Genomic DNA, 23983 nt, shown 5'->3' with positions numbered 1-23983 from the left:
TAGTACTGATCTGATAGTACGTTCACGCGGCAGTTACTGACAGCTACTTCAAATTAAGTCACTTACAACTCATAAAAAATCATGCATCTAAGACTTAATCTTTTTAAACTATTTTTTATAGTTCGTTCTAATGTTGTACTATTACAACATTATTTGTAAACTTCTGTGTCATTTTGTCTCTTGTTGAGAGTTGTCTCATTGGCAATCATACCACATCTTCTTTTTTATATTTTTTGAATCATTATTAGTGTTTTTGAGCTGATTCTTTCCAGCAGTGACTGATGCTGCAATGGTATGGTAGATGAAGTACCCGATTGTAACTATCTTGTTCAGGAGTCTTTATGCGAGATCTTCAGCTCCTCTGGCGGTCCTAAGTTCAGCCAGCTCTGTTTGTATTTATTCCAGAGACGCAAAATTGTCCTCTGGTAATTATTTTCAGTTTTTACTACTTCACTTTGGGACACTCCAACCAGGAGACGGCCGATGACGATATCTCGATAAGCATGCAAGGTCAAACCTTGGCATGGCAGCACGGTGACTTTAGCGTTAGGATGAATGAAATCATCAAACTTTGTCCTTATAAACGAAAAATTGAGTTGACCATTAAAATTCCATATGAAAAACATTAGCAAAATTTCACAACCAAAAACGATATATGCACTTTTAGCGAGTCGCAAATTTCATGAAGCAACAGAACGTGCATAAATACAAAGAATTTTAAGATGCAATTGACCTTTCTTTAAATACCATGTAGAATATATAATTTTGGTGGAGCAGACGATATTGATAACGATGGACCCGTGAAGAAGAGACATCGAGGGTCGTACTGAAATGTTGCGTGTTTTTTGTGTGTGCTTAAATCTTAAAAAAAATATTAATGAGCCACGAATATATTCAGTTTTATACAATTACGGCCTACTTTTTTTTAAAGAAAACTTTATCCGCCCTTAGACTATTCAATACATGTGCTACATGCATTCGGTATCGTTTACTTTATGAACAATTCGTAAACTTGGAATATGGCGCATTTCCTGTTTTTCTTTGCTATAATAAAATACTCTTCTTAATCAGTAATATTTGCAAGTTTGTCTATCTTGATAGCTCATGCATTTTTATTTTTTTTGCTTTATGCAAACGGACGCTCTTATATATAAAACAATTTTTTGTACATCATGAAAATTATATCAGCAAATACGTTTTATCTTGACTCATTTATTTGTTGATATAAACATGTATTTGCTATGGGTTGTTGTTTTTCTTTAGGAACTACATTATGTGCTGATTAGTCCCAAAACTCCATATTTGGACATTAAAGGGTACATGTATTAGTATACGAGATAATAGATATAGTTCGCGGTAGATTTGAACAGTAGACTTGAGAGCTATATATGGACATTTAACAGATACCACTGGATATTGATATTAAGTCCTGGGCACCTAATATGGATATGACACAATTCCATTTTTATGAGAGAAACCTGAATATTGACCGTATTGTATAGTTTAATAGATGAGACACCTGGATCGATACCTGAAAAGTATGTTGTATTATACTACAGAAAATAAAGGTTATGGTCCTTGTTTTATTGCCTTTTGAGATTTTTAAATTAATGAACCACAACTGTTATTAGTATATATATATATAATATCGGTTAACTACACCTGCATTAGTCAATTTGTTTATAAATACATGTGTAATCAGAACCTTTCAGGCAGAGATCCCAATATCAATATATCAAAGTAACGATATTCAACCATTTATACGATCTATATAATCTATTCCGAACAATATTTGTATGAATAATTAAGTTTTCTGTTTCTCGAACATTAAAGTTACCAAGAAAGCAATCATATTTTTGAATGGAGGGAAAGAACGAAAACACCAGCTCTGTCCATCGCGCGTAAAAGTAAAGAGTACTTGAAAGAAGAACAAATCGTGAAGATTAATTAGGAGAAGAACAATGCAGCACACGACTATAACTTTTTAAGACGTAAAAAACAGGATGGCATTTGTTTAAAAAGAGAAGGCATGCATTTGGACTAAATCAAATACTTAAAAAAGATCTACAAAATTATACGATTTCTGAACTACGGATAAGAGCTAAGGATAAATGATATTTATATGCAAATTCGAACAATATTAAACTTTCAAATGTTAGAACATATATGCATATTTTAACTCATATTTGTGAGTCGCAAATATTGAGCACGTGCAAGTACCAACATAAGTATTTTGGCACAAGAGTTGTCATTCATAACAACAAACATCATAGTTAATTGTTTGTTTGTACTTACATTTATTCTTTATTAGTGAATCAAAAAATCAATAACAAAATGATACAAATTGACAAAAATCTATTTCTTTTCTCACAAAAAAAAGAAGAAAAAGCCATGCACAACTACATTTATCACATAGATATAAGAAGATGTGGTATGAATGCCAATGGAACAACTCTCCATCCAAGACACAATTTGTAAAATATAAAAAAGAAGATGTGGTATGATTGTCAATGAGACAACTGTCCACAAGAGACCAAAATGTCACAGACATTAACAACTATACGTCACCGAACGGCCTTCAACAATGAGCAAAGCCCATACCGCATAGTCAGCTATAAAAGGCCCCGATAAGACAATGTAAAATAATTCAAACAGAAAACTAACGGCCTTATCTATATAAAAAAAATGAACGAAAAACAAATATGTAACACCTAAACACACGACAACCACTGAATTAAAGGCTCCTGACTTGGGACAGACACATACACAAATAATGTGGCGGGGTTAAACATTTTAGCGGGATCCCCACTCTCCTCTTACCTGGGACAGTGGCATAACAGTACAACATAAGAACGAACTATCAGTTGAAAAAGGATTAACTCATCAGATGGACAAAAATACAAGTGGACGTGGGTGGGTACTTATACATCCCGACACAAAAAGACACAATGAACAGGTCTGAGAGTACTCGCAGTTATCTGATAGCCAGTTCAAAGCCACTTACAACTAATTAAAAAAATCATGCATCAAAGAATAAACTATAAATCCGTATACATCCAACATCCAATGGATTTAGTGTAAAAACGTCATAAACAGCCAGAGATAAACATGACCTTGTGCAATGCCAAGTTACAGGTATCGACAGATTGAAGATCCATGAATATGTATATGCACATAACATAGTTTTTACTAGTAATATTTAGTTAGCTTTTAATTTACTGATAACAAAATCAATATTCATACCAATAAAAACAATATTCAATGATCTTAGTACAGTGTTGAATAGGTAACCTTATAGAATAAGTTTATTTAAAGGAGCGACATGTTTACAAGAATCATTTCTAAATTTCCGGGCACGGTTAACAACATTACCGTAAAAATGAGGATGTGCTATCCCATTAATTATTTACCAGTTATACATAGATTGCATTCGTTAAAATAAAAAACGTCACACTGACAGACACGGGTATAGCGAACGGGCTGTGAAATATAAACACCGTAAAGATGGTGCCAAAGGAACATCACCATCTAAAAATGGAAAATTAACAATAGGGAAAGAAAAATCGTTTCTTTTGTCGAACATTTTAGTGTGGAGTTTCCCGTTTAAAACCTGAAATATCTAACTCCAGGAAAGAACAGTTGTTACCGAATAAATTTTATTTATTTTTAGTAAGTTCCTTGGGGTAAATTTCAGCAGTATATTGAGAAAACGGGAAAATATCATCAAGGTAACGGTAAGTGTTGTAGAATTTATCAATTAAAGTTCGACGGGTCTTTACTGAGTTGAGTCATAAACTGTGATTCGTAACAGTACAAAAACAAGTCCGCTATTAAAGGGGCACAATTAGTGCCTATATGGGGATACCTACAACCTGTCGATAAACTTTTTTGCCGAAAAGTACATAAATATTATCTAGGAGAAAACTAACAGCTTCAATCATCTCATCACACCTCCAGTAAGTATATCTAGCATATTTACCTTTCTCATTAGAGAAGAAGGCTTTAAATGAGTTGCAGAAAATATATTTGCATTCAGCTTTAATAAACGACCATTTAATTAAATAGGACATTTTTTGTTTAATAAGATAGTGTAGAAGTGTAGTGTAAATAGTAGAAAAATCAAAAGTTAATGATAATAGGTCAATGTACGGTCTTCAACACGGAATCATGGCTCACCTCGATCAGCAAGCTATAAAGGGCCCCAAAGATGACTAGTGTAAAATCATTCAAAATGAAAAAACAACGGTCTAGTCACAAAACGAGAAACACTTATGAACTACTAAACATCAGGTTTCTAACTTGGGACAGAATTTAAACCAATAGCTATTTCAGTTTATGCTTTACATCATCGTTAAAAGAAAACACGCATAGAAATATTTTCTATGTCCAGTACAGAATGGGCAATCTAGCTCGAAACTGCTACAGATTTTTAGCAGCTGTTTATTGTCTCTTTAATGTGGATCCAGACTCCTGCAATGTTGCACGTAGAAGATGATAAGTTGCTACTTAATTTCTTTGGTACGTAGATCTGTCTCAGATGAGGAAATGTCCTTGGTGAACTATCATCAGGAGATCAGTGTCTTTCTCGTGATTGAAAAATTATTTCGATTTTTTTCTTTAAAAAAAAATTCGTTTAATATTAGATTAAAAAAATTATCGCACCCGGTGTTTTACTTACTTTACAAATGTAAGTTTGATTGGTATATTTATAAATTTGATATATTGTTGTTTTCCGGTAAACTCCAGGCGCAACTGTTGCAAACATATTAGGAGAGATTGCCCAAAAGTGCAAATGAAAGTCGACAATTTCATTTCTATTTTTATGATGACGTATTTAATTGTACACAGCTACTTTTGCATAGGTACTATGTCTGTACCAAAAATCTGTAGTACTGGAAATCTACTTCTAATATTCAGCATTATTTTGTTACTCTAAAATTATTGTAATATTTAGGTACATTTGTACTTGTATTTTACAGTACTTGATTTGTACTTGAAAATTTAAGTACTACATATTTTTTGGTAACAACGTTACATTTTCAGCATTTTGATAGTATGTCTATTATAAATCTCTTAAAATTATGATTTTCAAACATGGAATATTGTGATTGCTTTTGGTATTATTTCTGTACCAAAATTTAAAGTACAAATCAAGGACTGTAAAAAACAGGTGTGTATACATTAATAAAATAGTACAATAATCTTAAAGTAAAGAAATAGTACTTAATATCAAAAGTAAATTTTCAGTACTACAAATTTAAAGTTCAAAAATAGTACCTATGCAAAAATGGCTGTGTAAGATTTTTCGAAAATCATATGGAAAAATCGAAAGTAAAGAATTTTGTGAATTCCAGCATAAATTAGATCATTTTTTTACCCCGACTATTAAAATAACGGATTTTTTTGTCATTTAACATTGCCTTTCTTTTTTATTTAATCAAAAGCCGTATTTGGCATTCTACGTAAGACTACACATTTGTCTAGTCTCATTATTTTCGTTGGAGAGAAAAAAAAATAACAATCTTAATTAAACATGGTCAAAGTTTAAGGAGATTATTGTTTAAGTAAGTAAACTTTTAGTCTAAATCACGCCGTTGGGTTTCTCCTTATTTGCCCGACCGTACAAGAACTTCATGTGTAGTCAAGGTCGTTAGAAAATCCCTCGTCGTCGTAATTTGGAATAATTAAAAATTCCCATGTTTGGGACTTTAATAGCTGACTATGCATTATAGGGATTGTTTGTGTTGATATCCATACAGTTACCTATAGTATATTTCACATCCTTGTCCAGTAAAATCTGATGTACAGTTTTCTCATTGGAAATCATATCCCAATGTTTTTAAAAAAAAATTGTGTAAAGTCAAGCATTTTGCATAATGAGACACACGATCATTCAACATGTTCAATACACTGTACACCATTTATTTAAAAAAAAAGTCTGATTGACTGAGCATATAATTTGACTGTGTTTTGCTGAGTTGGATGGCTTTCATCAATTTATTTACATTTGACTTCGAAAATTCTGCATAAATAGTTAATTGATCAGTTTATATAATTATATGCTATCTAGTATAATTTTTATAATAGGCATGGAAAAAAAACGATGAAAAGAAAAACAGACAAAATCATAGCGAAAAAACGAAACAACGAAAAGACGAGTCAACAGTCCTCAAAAACACTGCAAAACATAAACAGCTATGCTGTAGTACCAACTAATCATATTGCCCATAGCCTTCATGATCATGTATGAAATACTTTTACAAAGAGAGAACTTGCATCAATTATACTATTAAAAAATCACAAACAACAGACAGTTCGTTTTCTAAAAATAAAAGATTATTTATTGAAATTGGATGGGACGACCATTTGATAATATTCTTAGGGAGGCATAGCTATTTATTTTCCCTTTAGTTAAAAAAATAATCTTACTTTTTGGGTTCTTAGCAAATCAAATTGTCGCCCCCTTTAGACATGTTAGAAACAGCTGGTGTTGTGCAGAACATAAGAATTTAAACACTTGTAATATATTCCTGCAAAATTTAAACATAGCGTTAAAATAGAACACGAATTAGAGTTCTGCATTTAAATCATTTCAAAATGGTCAGCTCAAATACGTATGAACAGAATGTCCCTGTTTTAAACAGGGTCGATTATAAAAACATATATACATTTGTAACCAAGTGTCGTATTATGATTTTCGAGGTTTAAATTTATTCTGTAGGTCATGGATTTTATATATATATATAGATCAATAAATCTTCAGCAGATATCAGCCAAATGAAATTTGGATTTTTCTATCTGAGATTCAGAGGATTTGATTTACAAATGTATTTTCAATTTTGTTTTTAGAGTCTTAGTCTGTTTTGGCAAGCATGCAAACATTCTAAAATAAGTCCTAAATAAATGACCCAATCGATAAGTTATTTTTAGTAAGGTGTTTTCCATGGGAATCCTCAATCGGTGGTGTATAAAAGCTCAACGTTTAATTACGTATTACACAAGTCGGGGCAATTTCAAACGATCCAGACCTTTAAAAGCTTATGCTCAAAAGAAAATATGTAAGTGTACATTTCTAAATACCATTTTCTAAATTTACCCATAAAAATGTTATTAAGTATTTTCTTATTCTGAATTGTATTGCTAAAATAATTAATTACTTGTATATATACATTACGATGGGGGCCATGCATTTTTCTGTCGTCATCTATATACAACACATTCTGTTTCAACTTGTCAATATTCTGATTTGTCAAATATGGAGGGTATGCAAGAATCTGCTTAATAACACCTCCTTAAAATTTAGATAACTGAGGTTTCTCCCTATATCTTAGAAAAAATTGACAGATGTTGATGCAAATCGTGTCCTTACGTATTTTCAGCTATTTTCTTAGAAGTACACGATTGCAAATGTGCATATACTATTTTGTTAGTCTGAGGATTTCGGTCTCTGTTTGGAAAAATATATTAGGCATAATGGGTACTTGCTTCCATTTGTGTAATCTGAAGCTTTTATTTAGCATGTTCAAAAACAAAATAAATGAGAATATACGTTTTATTCAAACTGTTAAATTGTGACTATTTTTTTTAATGAAAATCTGTTTGTCCCAGTTATCTGTATGAATAAAAACTGCATATGTGACACCATAGTCATGACTGAATTCAGTCATCTTGCACTTTTACTTTCATCTTAATTTATTTGAATATTCAATTGATAATACATTAAAAATTAGAGATTGGTAGCAGTTGGGTGTGTGCAATATCCTACACAACAAGTTAAATGCTCTGAGGGGTATATACAGTTTTTACAGAAGTGCATAAGAAAACTGTTGACTGAATTCAGTCAATTTACAATTAAACATCAAGAATCATCTTCCTTTTTTCAAAACTAGATTATAGTATTATAGAAAAAAATTCCAAGTTGATTCTAAATATACATATTAATGTTAACAATAACGAAAATCTTGACTGAATTCAGTCACTGGCACCACTATTCATTGACATTATAAAGTACATGGTTTGTGCAGTAGAAATATCTATACAATATATACAAACACATTTTAAATCTAAGTCTATGACTGAATTCAGTCACATACTATTATCGTTCTGTCTTATACATTATGGTATTTTCCCTGTTTGTATCCACACCATAGGTGTTTAATAAGTGATCTTGTAGTTTTCAGACATCAAAACAGTTGGTCTATATTCCTATTGACTGTTTATTATTCCTTGAAAACTTCTTTAAGCGTAGTAAGGTAATCTTCTGATGTTACTACTAATAGGAGGTGTACTTCTATCATAATCAGCAACATATTCTTTTTAGAAACAGTGTTATATAGACAATCCCACTATCAGTAGCGTTGATAGCAAAACAGAATTATATAGCCACGACTGGGTCAAGATCGATTGGTAGCAATGCTTGTGATAAACTGTCTTTTTCGTTATGATTAGTGAGGCTGCTATTTATAAAAAAACTGTAACTATGATTAAATATTTTCTTCTCTTATTTATCTTGCTCTCTATATTATTTTATTCTCAATTAATTGTCAATCTTAACTTCTAGGTTGCCTTGGCCGTATTTGGCACAACTGTTTGGAATTTCGGATCCTCAATGTTCATTAACTTTGTGCTTGGTTGGCTTAATGAATGTTTTCGTATGAGATTCACTGATGAGTCTTATGAAGACGAAACGAGCGTCTGGCGTGCTAAATTATAATCCTGATGCCTTTGATGACTCTAAGTTGTCCATTGCTGATAAAGCTTCTTCTACCTACAAAGAAATTTTATCTTTAAATTTGATGTTATTTGTGCATATATTTTACAATTAACGACTATAAAGATACTAGTTATCTTTACATATGAATATCTATACCTATATCATGTTCATTTATTAAATGCAAGTAAAATTAAGCTTTAAAAATAATTATTAGAATTTGGATAGGTTGTTTTAAGGTGACACACTTAACCATGTTTACATCAAATAAAATTGACATTTGGCTTAGAGTTAGAGATGAACCACAATATTCTTATTTTATATTCACTGAAGAAGGAACAAATACTTACATAAAAATTTGCACCTGAATATGACCAATCTAAGAACTTCATACGTTTTTTTGTTTTTTTTAATTTGAGAAATTAAAGGGAAATAATTGATAACTTTTCGGTCTACATTATATTAATCCAAAGATCTGTATACTTTTTGGTTTTGATTCAAAATATTAATTTAGAGATATTGAGTTTGTTTTTTTAAGGGGGAGGGGGTTCACATGTAGCGCCGTATCTAAAAAAACAATTTATGATTATTGTTTAAAACTTTGCCCACTTCTTAGTTATATTAATCTTAAGTTCTGTATTCTTTTTGGTGATGCTTCAAAACTTTAATTATGAGTTATTGAGTTTTTAGTATTAAAAAAGTATGTTAAGAAAAGGTGTGTTTTCACATGTCACGCTGTATCTCAGAAACTATTTAAGAAATGATTCCTTCGTGTCATGCTCTATGCTCATTTTAACATGGGTAGGCATTACATTTGTCGATATTTTATACTGAGCGATAGCGAGGTGTAAAATGTGGTCAAATATAATGCCTACCCATGTTAAAATGAGCATAGAGTATATATGACACGAAGGAATTATTTCTATTCTAATAGGACAAATACAGTGTTTTTATAGGTCGAAGCGTACGAAAATACCGTAAAAATGTTTGGCTTTTCCCGTTTCCTCCCCGAGGAGTCTGTGCATTACATTTCATATTAGATAAGTTTAAAAACTATTGGCAGGGTAAATATATGTTGTTTTATAAAAATACACAATAAAAGTGTATGCTTGCTGCTTAAATGTGTACAATTTAAAGGATAACGATGGGAATAACGTTAATATACACAGTAAGTTCGTGCGCATGTGTCAACCATATTTTTTATGCTCATTGGAACACGGCTTTGTTTACAAAGCGTAATAAGGACGTCATATTAGAATTATGGTTATTGCATAAAACGACGGGCGTATCATGAGGTCATAGCGCAGCTGTTTATTTAGTAATGCGTCAAGTACCTAGCTAACTTTAAGATCGATGACGTGGAAGGAAGAAAAATACACAGATCATTTAGGCATATTTTAGATAAATAAAAAAAAAACAGATGTGGTATGATTAAATAAGTTTTTATTGATTCAATATACTGCATATTTTAATAAGATCAGAAACAGGTAAAATTATAAATTATCTCCCCCCCAAAGAAAAACATAAAAAAAGTGTCCCCCCTTTTATGCTTTAATGGTCCCGAGATGTAGACCGTAGAACTAGACTCTTTGTTTGCAAATTATCAAAACATGTATCACAAGTTCACAATTGGTTCATTATTAAACAGTAAGGTGCATATCCCAGGTTTTTTGTTAACATAAATCAAAGGCATTTGGTTAAAGTCCGGTTAACATATAACATAAGGACAACTTTCTATATATTTATTTCATATTAAAGAATCGAAAATTCCGGAAATGAATTTGCATCAACATGATTAATGAAAATTGCAACAATAAATGTTAAATTGCTGTAAACCATGTAAACTGAGGTCACAACTTTCAATCATTGAAATATTTATTAAAATAATGAAATAACAAAATTTTTATTGACAATGATAAAATGTAAAAAATCAAAATTGTCACTTAAATGCAAACAATATATGTTTGACTTTTGATCCTGCATAGAAGGTGCGAAAATTTAAACCTCGACAAGCGGTTAACCTCTGCAGAAACTGAATTCGCTACCCTATTAGATTGTATGATTTGTCGTAGCCTCGGGTTCTGGCTCACTGATTGCTATAACCTGTGATCCTGGGCCACTGTTTAACCATAGATCCAGTATAAGCTAACGCTGACGAAATAGAAGGCTGGATTAAGATGTCAGTGTTGCCGGAAGAAATCTCAGTACGACTTATATAATTGATTAATGATTTTTACCTAAGAAAATGGGGTCAATATAGGGCAAAATACTTTATATCGATCGAAAAAAAAACAAGGAGATAAAAATTCCTTAATTGTTATTTGATAATTTGAATAACAGTTAACAACACACATATTTTCTTAATACCAGTTAACACAAAGTATGAAAGTACCTAATCAACCTAAGCAAAAAAGACACCCCCCCCCCCCCCATTTTTATTAAAGAATTGTCCATATTTTTACATATAGCTTGGCAGGTCCTTTCTGTAATTTTGATATAATTTGGGTCCAGCCATTTTTAAAAGGGCCCGGGTTCAAACCCAGGATGGGGGGGGGGGGGGGGGGGGGGGGGAGGGGAAGAGCCTTATGTTTACCTATTCAGACGCATTCATCGTCAAAAAGGGGGTTCCACCACCTTAGATACGCCGCTTGTCCCAAAAGCAGTATTTTACCGTTCGCTGTGAAAACTTTTTTGGGGCTAGAAAAGACTAGAGTTATTTTTTTATTTGAATTTATTGTCTGAAAGACCTGCAGAGACAAAATGTAACCCAGAGTTTATGATATTAGTTCACTGACTTGGACTTTCCCGTACTATTTATAGGATATCTGATGAGGACTCAGGAGTTGTTTTTATTACTAATAATGATCACATATTCTTGCTGATTATCAACTGTGAAAAAGGAAACAATGAATTTACTTCGATGCAGCGACTATCCTGTCCGATAAAGATCTTTGTCAATTTTGGGAAAACGTCCTAGATTTTATCCTTCCTCCGTCAAAGTTTTTTCTTTGATTATATCATCATAAATCTGTCTGCGCATCTCATTACAGTATAACCACAGTATCCGTGAAAGACTTATAATTTACTGTATTCGATACATACGTACAATATCATTTTCAAAAGTTCAGATATCATTCCCTAAATTTGTCCGTCGAGTATTGATTTGATATTCAAAATTCCTTTTTCAGTTTTTGAGAGATTTCTTTAATTGTTTTGCCTTGTATTTTAAAATCTCATTACTGGTTGGAGTGTATCATCTGGTTTATAAATAAAGCGCGCTTTTCAAACCGCGTAATCACATGGCAACAGAGATTTTTCAAAATGAAATATCCTATTCCTTTTTGTGTTCATATGAAGAGTTTAATTATATTTTGTAACCAAAAGAAATACGGGTCCTGAAATATAATATGTGACAAATGGTCTGTATAGGTGTTTTTTAAAGAACCTCTTTGATCTCCAACACGTCGGTTGTCTCGTATAAATTCTTTTCGTGTGCGTGCTACATCACGCCTTTAAGTCTACATGTGTTTTATAAATCTAACGTCTCAGAAATTAAAGAAACTCAGTGTCCTTAAAACAAGTTTTGTGATATAAAATAAGGATTGTTGAATTCTTACCTATTTCAGAGAACTAGCGCAAGGACAGGTGTGGTATGTCCCCAACGACGAATACACATCTAACTTTGCTCATTTTGTGTAGAAAAGGAAACTGCCAAATGAAGACCTATGTCTGTATTTATATTTTAACTGAACGTCTTCCTGTCAAATTTTTAAGCGCGGAATCTTGTTTACAAATAGGTTACAATTGATAACCTTAACCTTTGCACCCCAACCTATGATTTATTACAGTTGCGAACATTGGGATAGGTGTTACGGAATTTCGATGAATGACTAAACCTTAATGAGGTCAAGAGCAACTCTACAAGATCCATGTTAAGATAATAACAAGGTCACTTAAAAATTTCTGATTCAGCTTTAAATATTGTAAAATAAAAATGAACGGAGATTCAGACTGAGTTATTACTAATCTATACTAAGTGATTTATGATGTTAATGTATCTTAAGCAATATTAATAAAACTATGTCTTATGATAAGTTATATCAAATTATGTGATAAAATCGTTGGTTTTATTGTTATTTAACTAAATACAATTTTCCCATTTATACTTTGAAACTCTTGAGATTTATAGACAGAACGTAAACTCATAATTTAAATAGCACGGTTTTGAAGAGGATTCCAGTTTCTAAGCTGGCTTATTGTGCAGTTTTTTAAGTAAAAATTCACAGCATTTCAATACCACAATTCTCTCCCCTCCTTTCCCCCCCCCCCAAAAAAAAAAATATCAAAGCATCTCAGGTCGTTCGTTTCCTTGGATAGGACAAACACATAAATGTCGCTTCAGAATTTGTTCAGAAAATGTCAAATTTAGGACATTTATATATATATAACGAAATTGAGCTATCATCTCCGAAAAAACTGAGTGGCAGATACAATAAACATATTCACAACTTTCTTTTCACTTTTAGTGAATTAAACTTGCGCTTGTGTATTGTCATTATTGGGACTCTGTTCCATGTGTTGTTTGTTTAAAATCGTATCAATATCAACATCGCTTGCGATGACTTTTTTGGTTTTGTGCTGTTGGGTTTCTGGCTGAATTACTTTCACTCTCATATAAATTTGACTCACAACAACAATTCTTCTGAAGATTACCACAGAATTTACGTTGGACCCGTGTTTATGTTACTTTTTTGTCATTTCCTGAATATTTCATTTGACGGTTGGACTATACTTTGTCTATATGACGTAAACATTTATCTTCTACATTAAGAAAACCTGATTAAATTTTTATGTAAACCGATATAAATTTACAACTTAAAATGTTGTGTACAAAATAAGCAAATACATGTTTGTGGAACTGAATCAGGGAAAACATTTCATTGTCTTCTTTTATACAAAAAGATTAAAGTTTTTCTTGATGAAATTGTACCCATGATGTTTTTAAGTAATGCATGAAGTACTAAGCAAACTTTAAGATCGGTGACTTGGAAGGAAGAAAAATACACAGATCATTTAGGCAAATTTTAGATAAATAAAAAAAAAAAGACATGTGGTAGGATTAAATTAGTTTTTATTGATTCGATGAACTGCATATTTTTATAAGATCAGAAACAGGTAAAATTATAAATCCCCCCCCCCAAGAAAAACATAAAAAAAAGTCCCTCCCCTTTATGCTTTAATGGACTCGAGATGTAGACCGTAGAACTAGACTAGAAATGTGGTATGATTTGATAATTTTTTATTAATTCGATGTACTGCATGTAAATCATAAATCACCCCACCCCACCCACCCTTTACGACTTTTTTAAGGCGTGATATTGCACGCACACGAAAAGAATTACGAGACAACCGACGTGTTGAAGATCAAATCGGTTCCTTAAACAAAAAAAAAATGTTTTTAAAGTTTTAAAGTATACTCTATAAATTGAGAATGGAAATGGGGAATGTGTCAAAGAGACAACAACCCGACCAAATAAAAAGACAACAGCAGAAGGTCACCAACAGGTCTTCAATGTAGCGAGAAATTCCCGCACCCGGAGGCGTCCTTCTGCTGGGCCCTAAACAAATATATACTAGTTCAGTTATAATGAACGCCATACTAATTTCCAAATTGTACACCAGAAACTAATATAATACAAGACTAACAAAGGCCAGAGGCTCCTGACTTGGGACAGGCGCAAAAATGCGGCGGGGTTAAACATGTTTGTGAGATCTCAACCCTCCCCCTATACCTCTAACCAATGTAGAAAAGTATACATACATACCTACCTTTTGTCTTTTCATCTTCTATGTTTACCGCTGTCTGACTTTGTAGTCTGTATACAAACATTCTTCTTGAAATCGTATGCAAATCTTTCAGTTTTCGAACGAGCTCCCGTGAATCCAAAAAAATACGATCAATCGTATTTGTTTTAATATATTGAAAATGTATGTAAAGATCAAGAATAAAGACTTGATGTTGGTTTTAACTGTAACCATGAATTGTTTAATTGATAAAGGGGCAATATTGATAGAAACAAGTGCATACTATACTCACTTCAACGGGAGTCTAAAGCTACAACCGAATGTAGGTTATAACCTCACACTGTACAGTAACCGGCTATATTTTGGTTTGAATTAGTTTACATTTGTGATTTCTAGCTGACTATGCGGTATGGGCGTTTTTCATTGTTGAAGGCCGTGCGGTGACCTATATTTGTTTTATTTGCTGTGTCATTGGGTCTCTTGTGAAGAGTTGTCTCAATGGCTATCGCACTACATCTTCTTTTTTATATGTATATAAATTACTTAAACGGCATCTAAACAAAAGTCATGATCCGACCTCGACACAGATATTATGGCCAGATCCTCGAGACAATTCATGGTGAACATATTTCTATAAGCAAGTTGGGTTATTTCACATATGATGAAAAAAATCAGGATATTCATGATCATGATAGAATAATACATTTTTGCAGTCGTATAAAGAGGTTAAATAACAAAAATGAAGATTTCAGTCATTTATATAAATTGCAACTATTGATCTATTGATAATTTTCACTTCGTTCTATATTTATTTCTTGTCAAATTATACGTGTTTAATGGTAATTATCCATAATAATGGAATTAGATCCGCACATTTTGATTTAACAAAGTTCGTAGCAAGGAATTTCTAAGGGGGTTACATTACTCGTTAATAGTCGTTGTTCCAACAAAGGAGTAGGTCCGGTAAGGGCCGATTTTGGCCTCATATTTCAGGTTCATCTGACAAATGATTTTGACCATTTTTTAAACACTTCAGTGTCTATTTCATTTGAATCAATTAGTTTATGTGAAAGATTTGAACTGATTAAGTCATTAAAAACTACCCGATTCAAGCTCAAATACCATGTATGAAAAATCAACCAAATATGCAGAAAAATGTCACTTTTGGATGGTTTTTGGCAAAAATGAAAGTGGCCGCATCCGTGTTCATCCTCAACCTTTATATATGTTATGTATTGTCATAAAATACAACTTCCATTTCAATATTATGGATGAACACGAATGCGGCCACTTTCGTTTTACACGAAAACCGTCTAAAATTTAACTAAAATGTAGGAATTGCATGAAGAATTCCGAGTAATTTAGCACAAATTTCAGGTGTCATGCAGTACCTGATATATGTTCATTGTATATTAAAAAAAAGCCCATATTTATGTAGCAGAAGCACACTACTGTTCAATAAATAACTAAAAGTTTACATATTATCAATTTTATAAAACTGCTACATTTTTGGGCCAAAAAAGGTTCTTTCCTTGACCTACTAACGTCACGCACGCTGTTCCTACAACTCCTATAATTTAAAACAGAATCTTCGAAATTTCCTCCGCAAAACAAAATAAAATGTTAACAAACACTAACCACTATAAAAACTAATTCAGTATATGTTTTCCTTTATGTTCTTATAGCTCTTGGTCCTATGCTTAGTAATATATAGTATATTTGAGGATTAAAACAACCAAGCTATATGAAAAAACGGATGTCCAACGTTACATTTTTGAACAACTGTTTTATCTCTTATATATAGTGATCCTATTTATTATTCTCTGATCTTCCCGAAACTTGGCAGAAGCAACGAAGTGTGTCAGTTCTTGGTTAGATTAAAGCCGTTCTTTTGTCGAATTTCGTTTGACTCGGTGGCTACATATTAAGCTGGAATAAGAAAAATGTCCAATGACGTTTTTCGTTGACTTAACGACTGAAAGGTATTTTTAAAGTAGACATAGCTAAAAATGTCTGAAAATATGAAATAATTATAACATCTACCGAAAGAACAAACATTTTCAAATTTAACGGTCACAGTTCAAACAGAACGTCGACTTGAAATGAGCTTATTCGTTTTCAAAGCCTGGGATTCGTACGAATCCCTGGACCCTTATTTTTTGGCTACTGGTCTGTTAAATATATACAAGTATATATGTATCTGTTGGTTCATGAAAGATTTAACCGTCTTAGATTTTTAGTTAAGATAGGTCTTTATCAATATAGAAAATACATTATGAAATCATGATCACTCAAACAAGTTATTTTATTCGGATTATGTGATATTCAAGTTACAAATTTACTAAATAAGTTATTTTACTATAAGCGTTTGGGGAGGGGAGTGTTTATTTTACGTTTATTGAATAAATGATTATGCACATTTATACCCCAATGGGGTTGAAGGCGTATATATATATATAAATCAACACAATACATCATACAAAAATAACAACAAAAGAACAAAACATTATATACATATAAGTATCTATCATGCAGTTGTTGAGTCCATCCTCCTCAGTGACTGACCATGACTTTTTAACAAATGGAGCCGCATACTGCATAATTGACGGACACGGTACTTTGGTATATTTAAGAATAAAAGAATATGTGAGATCGATGTCGATGACAAATAAACCGAGAAAAAATTGCAATACATGTAACAACCAGAGGATAACCGAATAAAGTAATACTGTGCTATCTGATATAAATTAAGAAGACAAGGAGCACAGTAAATACAATACAGACAGCAATACCTGTCCTTTTTCTAGATTTGAATAGACAATTTTTCGTACTTAATTGTCATGTTTCCCTTTGATTTTCCTTAAGCCCCTTTCTCCTATGTACATGCATATTTCACAACTTGATAACCATGATCGTTACTGTAGCCCCGTTTAAGTTTCGATGAACTGTTATTTATGCAATTACTGTCCGATAAATTTTGAAGGCCGTTGGATGTGTAATTTTTTCAATCTCGCACATTCTTAATGTGCATTTCCTATAAGTCAGGTTTATGTCTGTCATGTTTTGTTACAAATGAGGCCGTTATTTTTTTCTTTTGAATTGTTTTACATCTTTCATGTTGTGGACTAATATAACCGACCATATGGTATGGTTTGGTTATTGTTGAAGGTTGTCCGGTTGTATATAATTGCATACATTCAATTTTTATATTTTAGAATACACGTGACTGAGCTTTTGGCTTTATCTTCATACAGAAATAATCAGGCAGTGATACTCACAGCTCTTTAACTTGAATATATTTTTTTTATTTCGACAATCCCGATGTCGGGGTTAACGGGTTTTGATGCGACCTTAGTGGAAAAAGGGAGATATTTTTCAAGTGTAAAGTATACTATACACTAATGATATATTTTAATATCAATGCAAATTGAACAAGTTTGTTTGGAATTGAAACGACTGAACGTGAAAATGTATGGACAACAAAGCTACAATTGTCTGCCTGTTTATAAAGCTCCTTATTTATGTACACAAATACACTATAAAATGTTTAACAACTATAAACCTATCCAATCGGTGAATTGACCAGTTGATTCATCATTTACATGACGATATAAAATTATGAAATATGAATGCCGATATGAAACCACTCCTCCAGAGAACAAATGGCGTATAGCATTTAGCAACTTTCATGATACCAACGGCCTTCAAAAATAAGCATTTAGCTATACTGCACACCTAGCACGATACGACAAATATAAAACAATGTAAACAAGTGAAACCTCTAATTTAATTATTTGTTCTCTCGCAGTTTTCGAGATATAGGAATTGGTGTTCGGCGGCGGTGGTGGTAATGGGGTAAACTATTTTTATGAAACATATATAATTTAGCAGGAAGAAGACATGGATGCTTCATATCTGGTAAACAGATACATTATGTTACGAAGTCATTTGTCATGTGTCCATACATTGTCCTAGACATATTTTTTCATATTTCAGCAACTACTTAACAAAGTTGTCATGTAAATTAGTCATTTACGGTATCATGAGAAAAAGAAGAATTATAATTGGTATATGGTTTCCTTACAATGTCTATATGTCCGTCGGGTGGGTGTGGGCGCAGGACATATTAGCGGAACAATTGAACTACAAGGAGACAATAGAGCCCATTTTAGAGCGGGATTAATCCGTTCACCTGTATTTTCGATAGTCCATTTTAGCGAAAACTTACTTACCTGGTTAGATAATACTCGCTAAGCTTTGGGCAGAAGTTCTGTGTAATTCAAAGCGAATTAATAATGGATCTGAGTTGTTCCATGACATTATAATGAACAACTTTTTAGTTATCATCCAGCTATTTACTTTTTTAATATACTTTTATCAAATTGCAAGGAATAGCATATATAAAAATACGAAGTATAGACAAATATGCACCACATTAATCAGACAAGATAAAGAGAAAGAACAGTTCCTAATGCAATTCAACAATTTTGTACATGGGGGTTTATCCGGAGCCTATTATGTACGTTCTCTAGGATATAAATTCCAGGCTAGAACGAACTTTTAACATTTGATTAAATTTTTTAGACTGTTAGTGCTGTATTTTGAAAGACATCATAGATTCTAATTTTTTTCTCTAAAATGGGTTAAAAACCAGACGTTAAAATGGGTTCTACTTTGGCGCTAAAACGTCCGATTTTTCTCTCTCAAATTTCCGTTCAATGCGCTAAAAAGTCCTCCGCCGATGTCCGTCAGAGTTCAACTGACCTCGACATGTGTGTGCCGTCTTGTTTGAAATAGAAACTAAAATTTAACTAGTTAGAAGAAGATCAGTCTATTTTTTTAACAGTGGGTAAACCGGTTCAATAGTTATCTACCTTCCAAGTTAATCAAACCAGTGTTTGATGCGTTTGTCGTCATGAATACTTTGACTACTGCAGTAAATGCATATACAACATCTATTTTGATAAATAGTGAAAGATGGAAATAACAATGCGATAGAGTTATCAAAAAGAATATATTTTCCCTCGATATCTCAAACGATCAGATATGATATGTTTTTTTTGTAGTTTTGTATAAAATCGTTTAAAAAATTCTTACACTAACCAACGGACCTGTACATGTGTCATAGAAACAATACTATATATAATAGGCTCAGACGTAGTTTATAATATAATTATTTATGTGACTGCATCCTACATTAATTTTCAAGATCCTCTACGATAGATAATTCAGCTGATTTTTTATATTCCATATTTATGCCTAGTATATATTATACATGTATTTCCCGTGCCTCAGGTAGATATAAAGATTTGTTCAACAAAGATTAGAATATTCATATTTCACGAGGGCTTATGTTTTTTGTTACGACGCTAGATAAAAACAGACGAGAAAAGGTAACACTCGGCAACCAAAAGCTTGATTTTTGTCGAGCCTAAGTGCTCGAGTGGTCTAGCGCAAGGCGATTTGGTAGCACGATATCTCTTTAGCATGTCAGTTCGAATCCCAGCCAGGGAAGAATAAAAATGTGCATTCGCTTTGCAAGTCTAAAATTGTTGGGGTGTTATTTAGAAGAATTATAATTTTATATATTGGAATTGATTACGGTTAGTTTTCCTGACATTTTTTACTACATAAAAAAGAAGGTGTGGTATCATTGCCAATGAGACATCTATCTACAAAAGACCAAAATGACACAAACATTAATAACTTTAGGTCACCGATCGGCCTTCAATAATGAGCAAAGCCCAAACCGCATAGTCAGCTATAAAAAGCCCCGATAAGACAATGTAAAACAATTCAAACGAGAAAACTAACGGCCTTATTTATGTAAAAAAATGGACGAAAAACAAATAAGTAACACCTAAACAAACGACAACCACTGAATTACAGGTTCCTGACTGGGGACAGACACATACATAAATAATGTGGCGGGGTTAAACATGTTAGCGGGATGCACATATTGGTCTTTCTTAACCTTCTCCTATCATTCAGTGAAACCCATGCTTAGATCGTGCTGATCTAATTTTTTTTTGTAAAAGGGAGGTTGGGCGTGTAAAGCCAACATTGGAAGTGATACTTGTAAAAAAGTCTATGCATTAATACATTTATTAATTTCGAAGCTCAATAAGGGAGGACCCTGGTCCCCTGCTCCCTAAATCCGACGTTAATGCTTAAAGGGAAAGACTTGTAGAGAAATGCTAACGCTTTTAAATTTACATTAATAAAATGGTATATAACAATTCATGATAGGACTATTATACTAACAAAAAGTACTAGTGTAAAACCATTCAAAGGAAAAAAACCAACGGTCTAATCCAGAGGCGAATTTAGGAAGGGGCCCAGGTTGCCTCCCCTTTTTGGGAAAAACATTGGTTGCTTATATAGGGAATCACTAAAGCGTGACTGGAGCGGGCCTCCCTCTTAAGTCAGTCAGTGGGCCCCCACTTATGAACAATTCTGGATCCGCCACTGTTAAATATATATAAAAATCGAGAAAATTATGAACCACATAAACAGACAACAACCATTTTATTCCTTACAGTACGGTTTCGGTTTTCTTCGTTATTGAAGGTTCTTTAAATAATAAATTTCAATTGCTGGCTTTCTCATAGGCAATCACATCACATCTTTATTTTTTTTATATTAATGTTAAAAAAAGATTATTATTTCAAAATCTACAAAACGTGACAAATACATATGGTATTGTGCACTGTACAAAGAATATTCATAATACAGATATAGGAAAGGTATCTTTTCGGAAATGTTTTATCTATATTACTTTCTATTTTTAAACAGTTAAAATGAGAAATGCCTGTAAGATTTGGTTATCGATACATCTGATCTTTGGTATTGTTGCAATTGGTGTGGTCGTAAACTAGTTCAGATTAAAATTGCAGTGCCTTGATTCATCGAGAGTTCAGCCTTGGATAATTAACCCAGCCTGTTTCACTTGATAAAAATCATAAACAATGAAAACAAATGTGTTTTATCTTAAGTGGTGCTTTACTTTTGCGCCAATTCGCATTTTATTTGCCCCAAAATAATCTTTCATTTACGACACAACCTAGATTTCATTTGCGCCAAAATAAAACTTTTAATTTGCGCCAAATATACAAGTAAATTTATAAAAATAAAACATACTTTAATTCAAGAGAGACTTTCAATAGTAACTTGAAAACAAAGTTTTTGGTTGTATATCAAAATCAAATAATGCTATAAGGCAGCAACCATTTGATTTTCTAGTTGGGGGATGGGTTTTTTTTCTGTAGAAACTTTTTTTTTCGCCTTCGACGAAGAACAATCTATTTTTTAAGCGACAAACCGAAAACAATTATTTTCTTTCAATTTTAGCATTACATATAGTGGAAGCTGAGGGTGAAACAAACATTTTTTTTTTCTCAGGGTCCAAAACAAATTATTTTTTTCACCAAAAACTGGAAACAAACTGTTTTTTTTTCCAAAAAAAAACCCATAGCCCCCCCCGAAAATCAAATAAATGGTTGCTGCCTTATCATATAAATAAAAAAAAAAATATGATCTGTGACAAGCATCAAAACACAAATCCGTCAACTTAACCATATTCACCCCGTATTTAAAAAGAATAGCCTCGAAACACATAAATTCGGACGTTAACGCGTTCGAATCAAACACCGCGTACCAATGAGTTCAGATAGTGAAGAGTGCATATAATAACTTTTAAACAAATCTAATATATCTATTTTTCGGATATTTTGCTCCAATATATTCTTTGTCACAATACTCAATTCTAACTACAACTAGTACAACGGGTTTCAAATATGTGACATTTTATAGGCAAACATTAAAAAAACAATGCCACTGATCAAAGCAGGCTGGGTATTTTTATAATAATTAAAAACCTTCTGTTTATCGTGTCTCATAGTTTTTAAAACGTACATTTTTTTAAATTTCATTGTTCAAAAGTACCATACTTATAAAGATATAGGGGTAAAATGGTATCTAAATACACGTTTTAAAGTGTCTTTATTTTCATACAGCTGTGTACGGTTCTTCGTCATTACACTTTTTTTATACTACGCTTCGTTGATGCACGTTTTCAATTAATGTTGCATGTGTTAAAGTATGCTTTGAACGTTGGTTTTCCCGTTTGAATTGTTTTACACAAGTATTTTTTGGGCCCTTTATAGCTTGTTTTTCGTTGTGAACCAAGGCTCCGTGTTGAAGGTCGCACATTGACCTATAATGGTTTACTTTCTAAGATTGTTATTTGGATGGAGAATGGTCTCATTGGCACTCACACCATATCTTCCTATGTCTATTTGATATGATGTAAACTAATATTCAGGTTTAAAAAAATAATTTATAACCATTACATGCGTACAGCAACCTATACTATCTGTTCTATCGTTGAAACACTCTTGAGGGTATTTTGTATTTAGCATTCTTTTTAAAACGTCCACTTTACAACAAATAGTCAAACTCAATGTACTGTTGCACCACTGTCCCAGGTTCGGGGAGGGTTGGATTGCCGCTAACATGTTCAACATTGCCAAATTATGTATGTGCCTGCATGTCCGAAGTCAGGAGCGTGTAATTCAGTGGTTATATATATATTTGTTTTTCGTTCGTTTTTTTTTGTTGTTGCATAAATTAGGCCATTAGTTTTCTCTTTTAAATTGACTTACAGTTGTCATTTCGGGGACTTGAATACATGTAGCTGACTTTGCTTTTTTTACTGTGTGCCGAAATCTAACGGATTTGTCGTTCTGTATATTATAAGCATCTTTTAAAAAGTCTAAACCCATCGATATGAATTTCATTCAAATATTGACTTATGTGTTTTATACCGTCTTATCTTCACGAAGAAGAAAAAACCACACACACAAAAATAATCTGAAGAACCAACGATCTGGAATTGTTCTCTAGGAGATGGATATCGAGAACCCCGACAAACTCAGTGGTCTTGATTTTTCGATCCCCGGAATGGTTTAGTCCGATTGAACGATCATTCGAAAAAAAAAGTGTGGAACATGTAGTATTTCTGGTGAAATGCAAAATTATGTTACCAATGTCAGTATCTATCAGCATTTAGAAACACAAAAACTTTTTGATTTTCTTAACATTTGCCATTTCTAAATTGTCAGCATATATATAAGAATATAATAGCGTTAAAATATAAAGCCCATGCACGTTCCTTCATATTTATACTCACATTAGGAAATAGGATAGACATAAGAAATGGATTAAATCATGCACGTGTAGTTAGAATGATTGCTGTTTTCCTAGCGTCCTATGGTTAATAAAGTATACATGTACTTTAATAAGTGCCAACAAATACAGTTAAAACGTCATATGATCAAATCTGATCGGGCTGAGATGGTGGTAGTAGGGGGATTGACTGGCCCTTGAAAATGCAACTTATTGGTTCCACAAAGAGTTGTTGTACATGTGTATAGTGATTCAAATTCTTTTAACATGCAAATGGCAGGG

General features: G+C 32.6%; 1 protein-coding gene and 1 long non-coding RNA gene across 2 annotated transcripts in view; one reads left to right on the top strand and one right to left on the bottom strand.

The window, feature by feature from the left end:
* Positions 1-7006: 7006 nt before the first annotated feature.
* LOC134709231 (basic leucine zipper transcriptional factor ATF-like 3) overlaps positions 7007-23983 on the top strand; it is a 30584-nt gene continuing 13607 nt past the window's right edge. Inside the window, exon 1 of the mRNA XM_063569398.1 lies at positions 7007-7058. Coding sequence (XP_063425468.1) covers positions 7041-7058 — 18 coding nt within the window. The 5' untranslated portion in view covers positions 7007-7040. The remainder of the gene's footprint in view (positions 7059-23983) is intronic.
* Positions 7475-12497, bottom strand: LOC134709230 (uncharacterized). Its single transcript, XR_010105930.1, has 2 exons — positions 12328-12497; positions 7475-8767 (listed from the first exon to the last, which is right to left on the bottom strand). It is a non-coding gene; the product is annotated as an uncharacterized LOC134709230 (long non-coding RNA).

Source organism: Mytilus trossulus, chromosome 3 (genome assembly GCF_036588685.1).
Source record: "Mytilus trossulus isolate FHL-02 chromosome 3, PNRI_Mtr1.1.1.hap1, whole genome shotgun sequence".
Classification (NCBI taxonomy): domain Eukaryota; kingdom Metazoa; phylum Mollusca; class Bivalvia; order Mytilida; family Mytilidae; genus Mytilus; species Mytilus trossulus.
The sequence above is the reverse complement of the archived record's forward strand: the minus strand, read 5'-3'. Positions and strand labels throughout refer to the sequence as shown.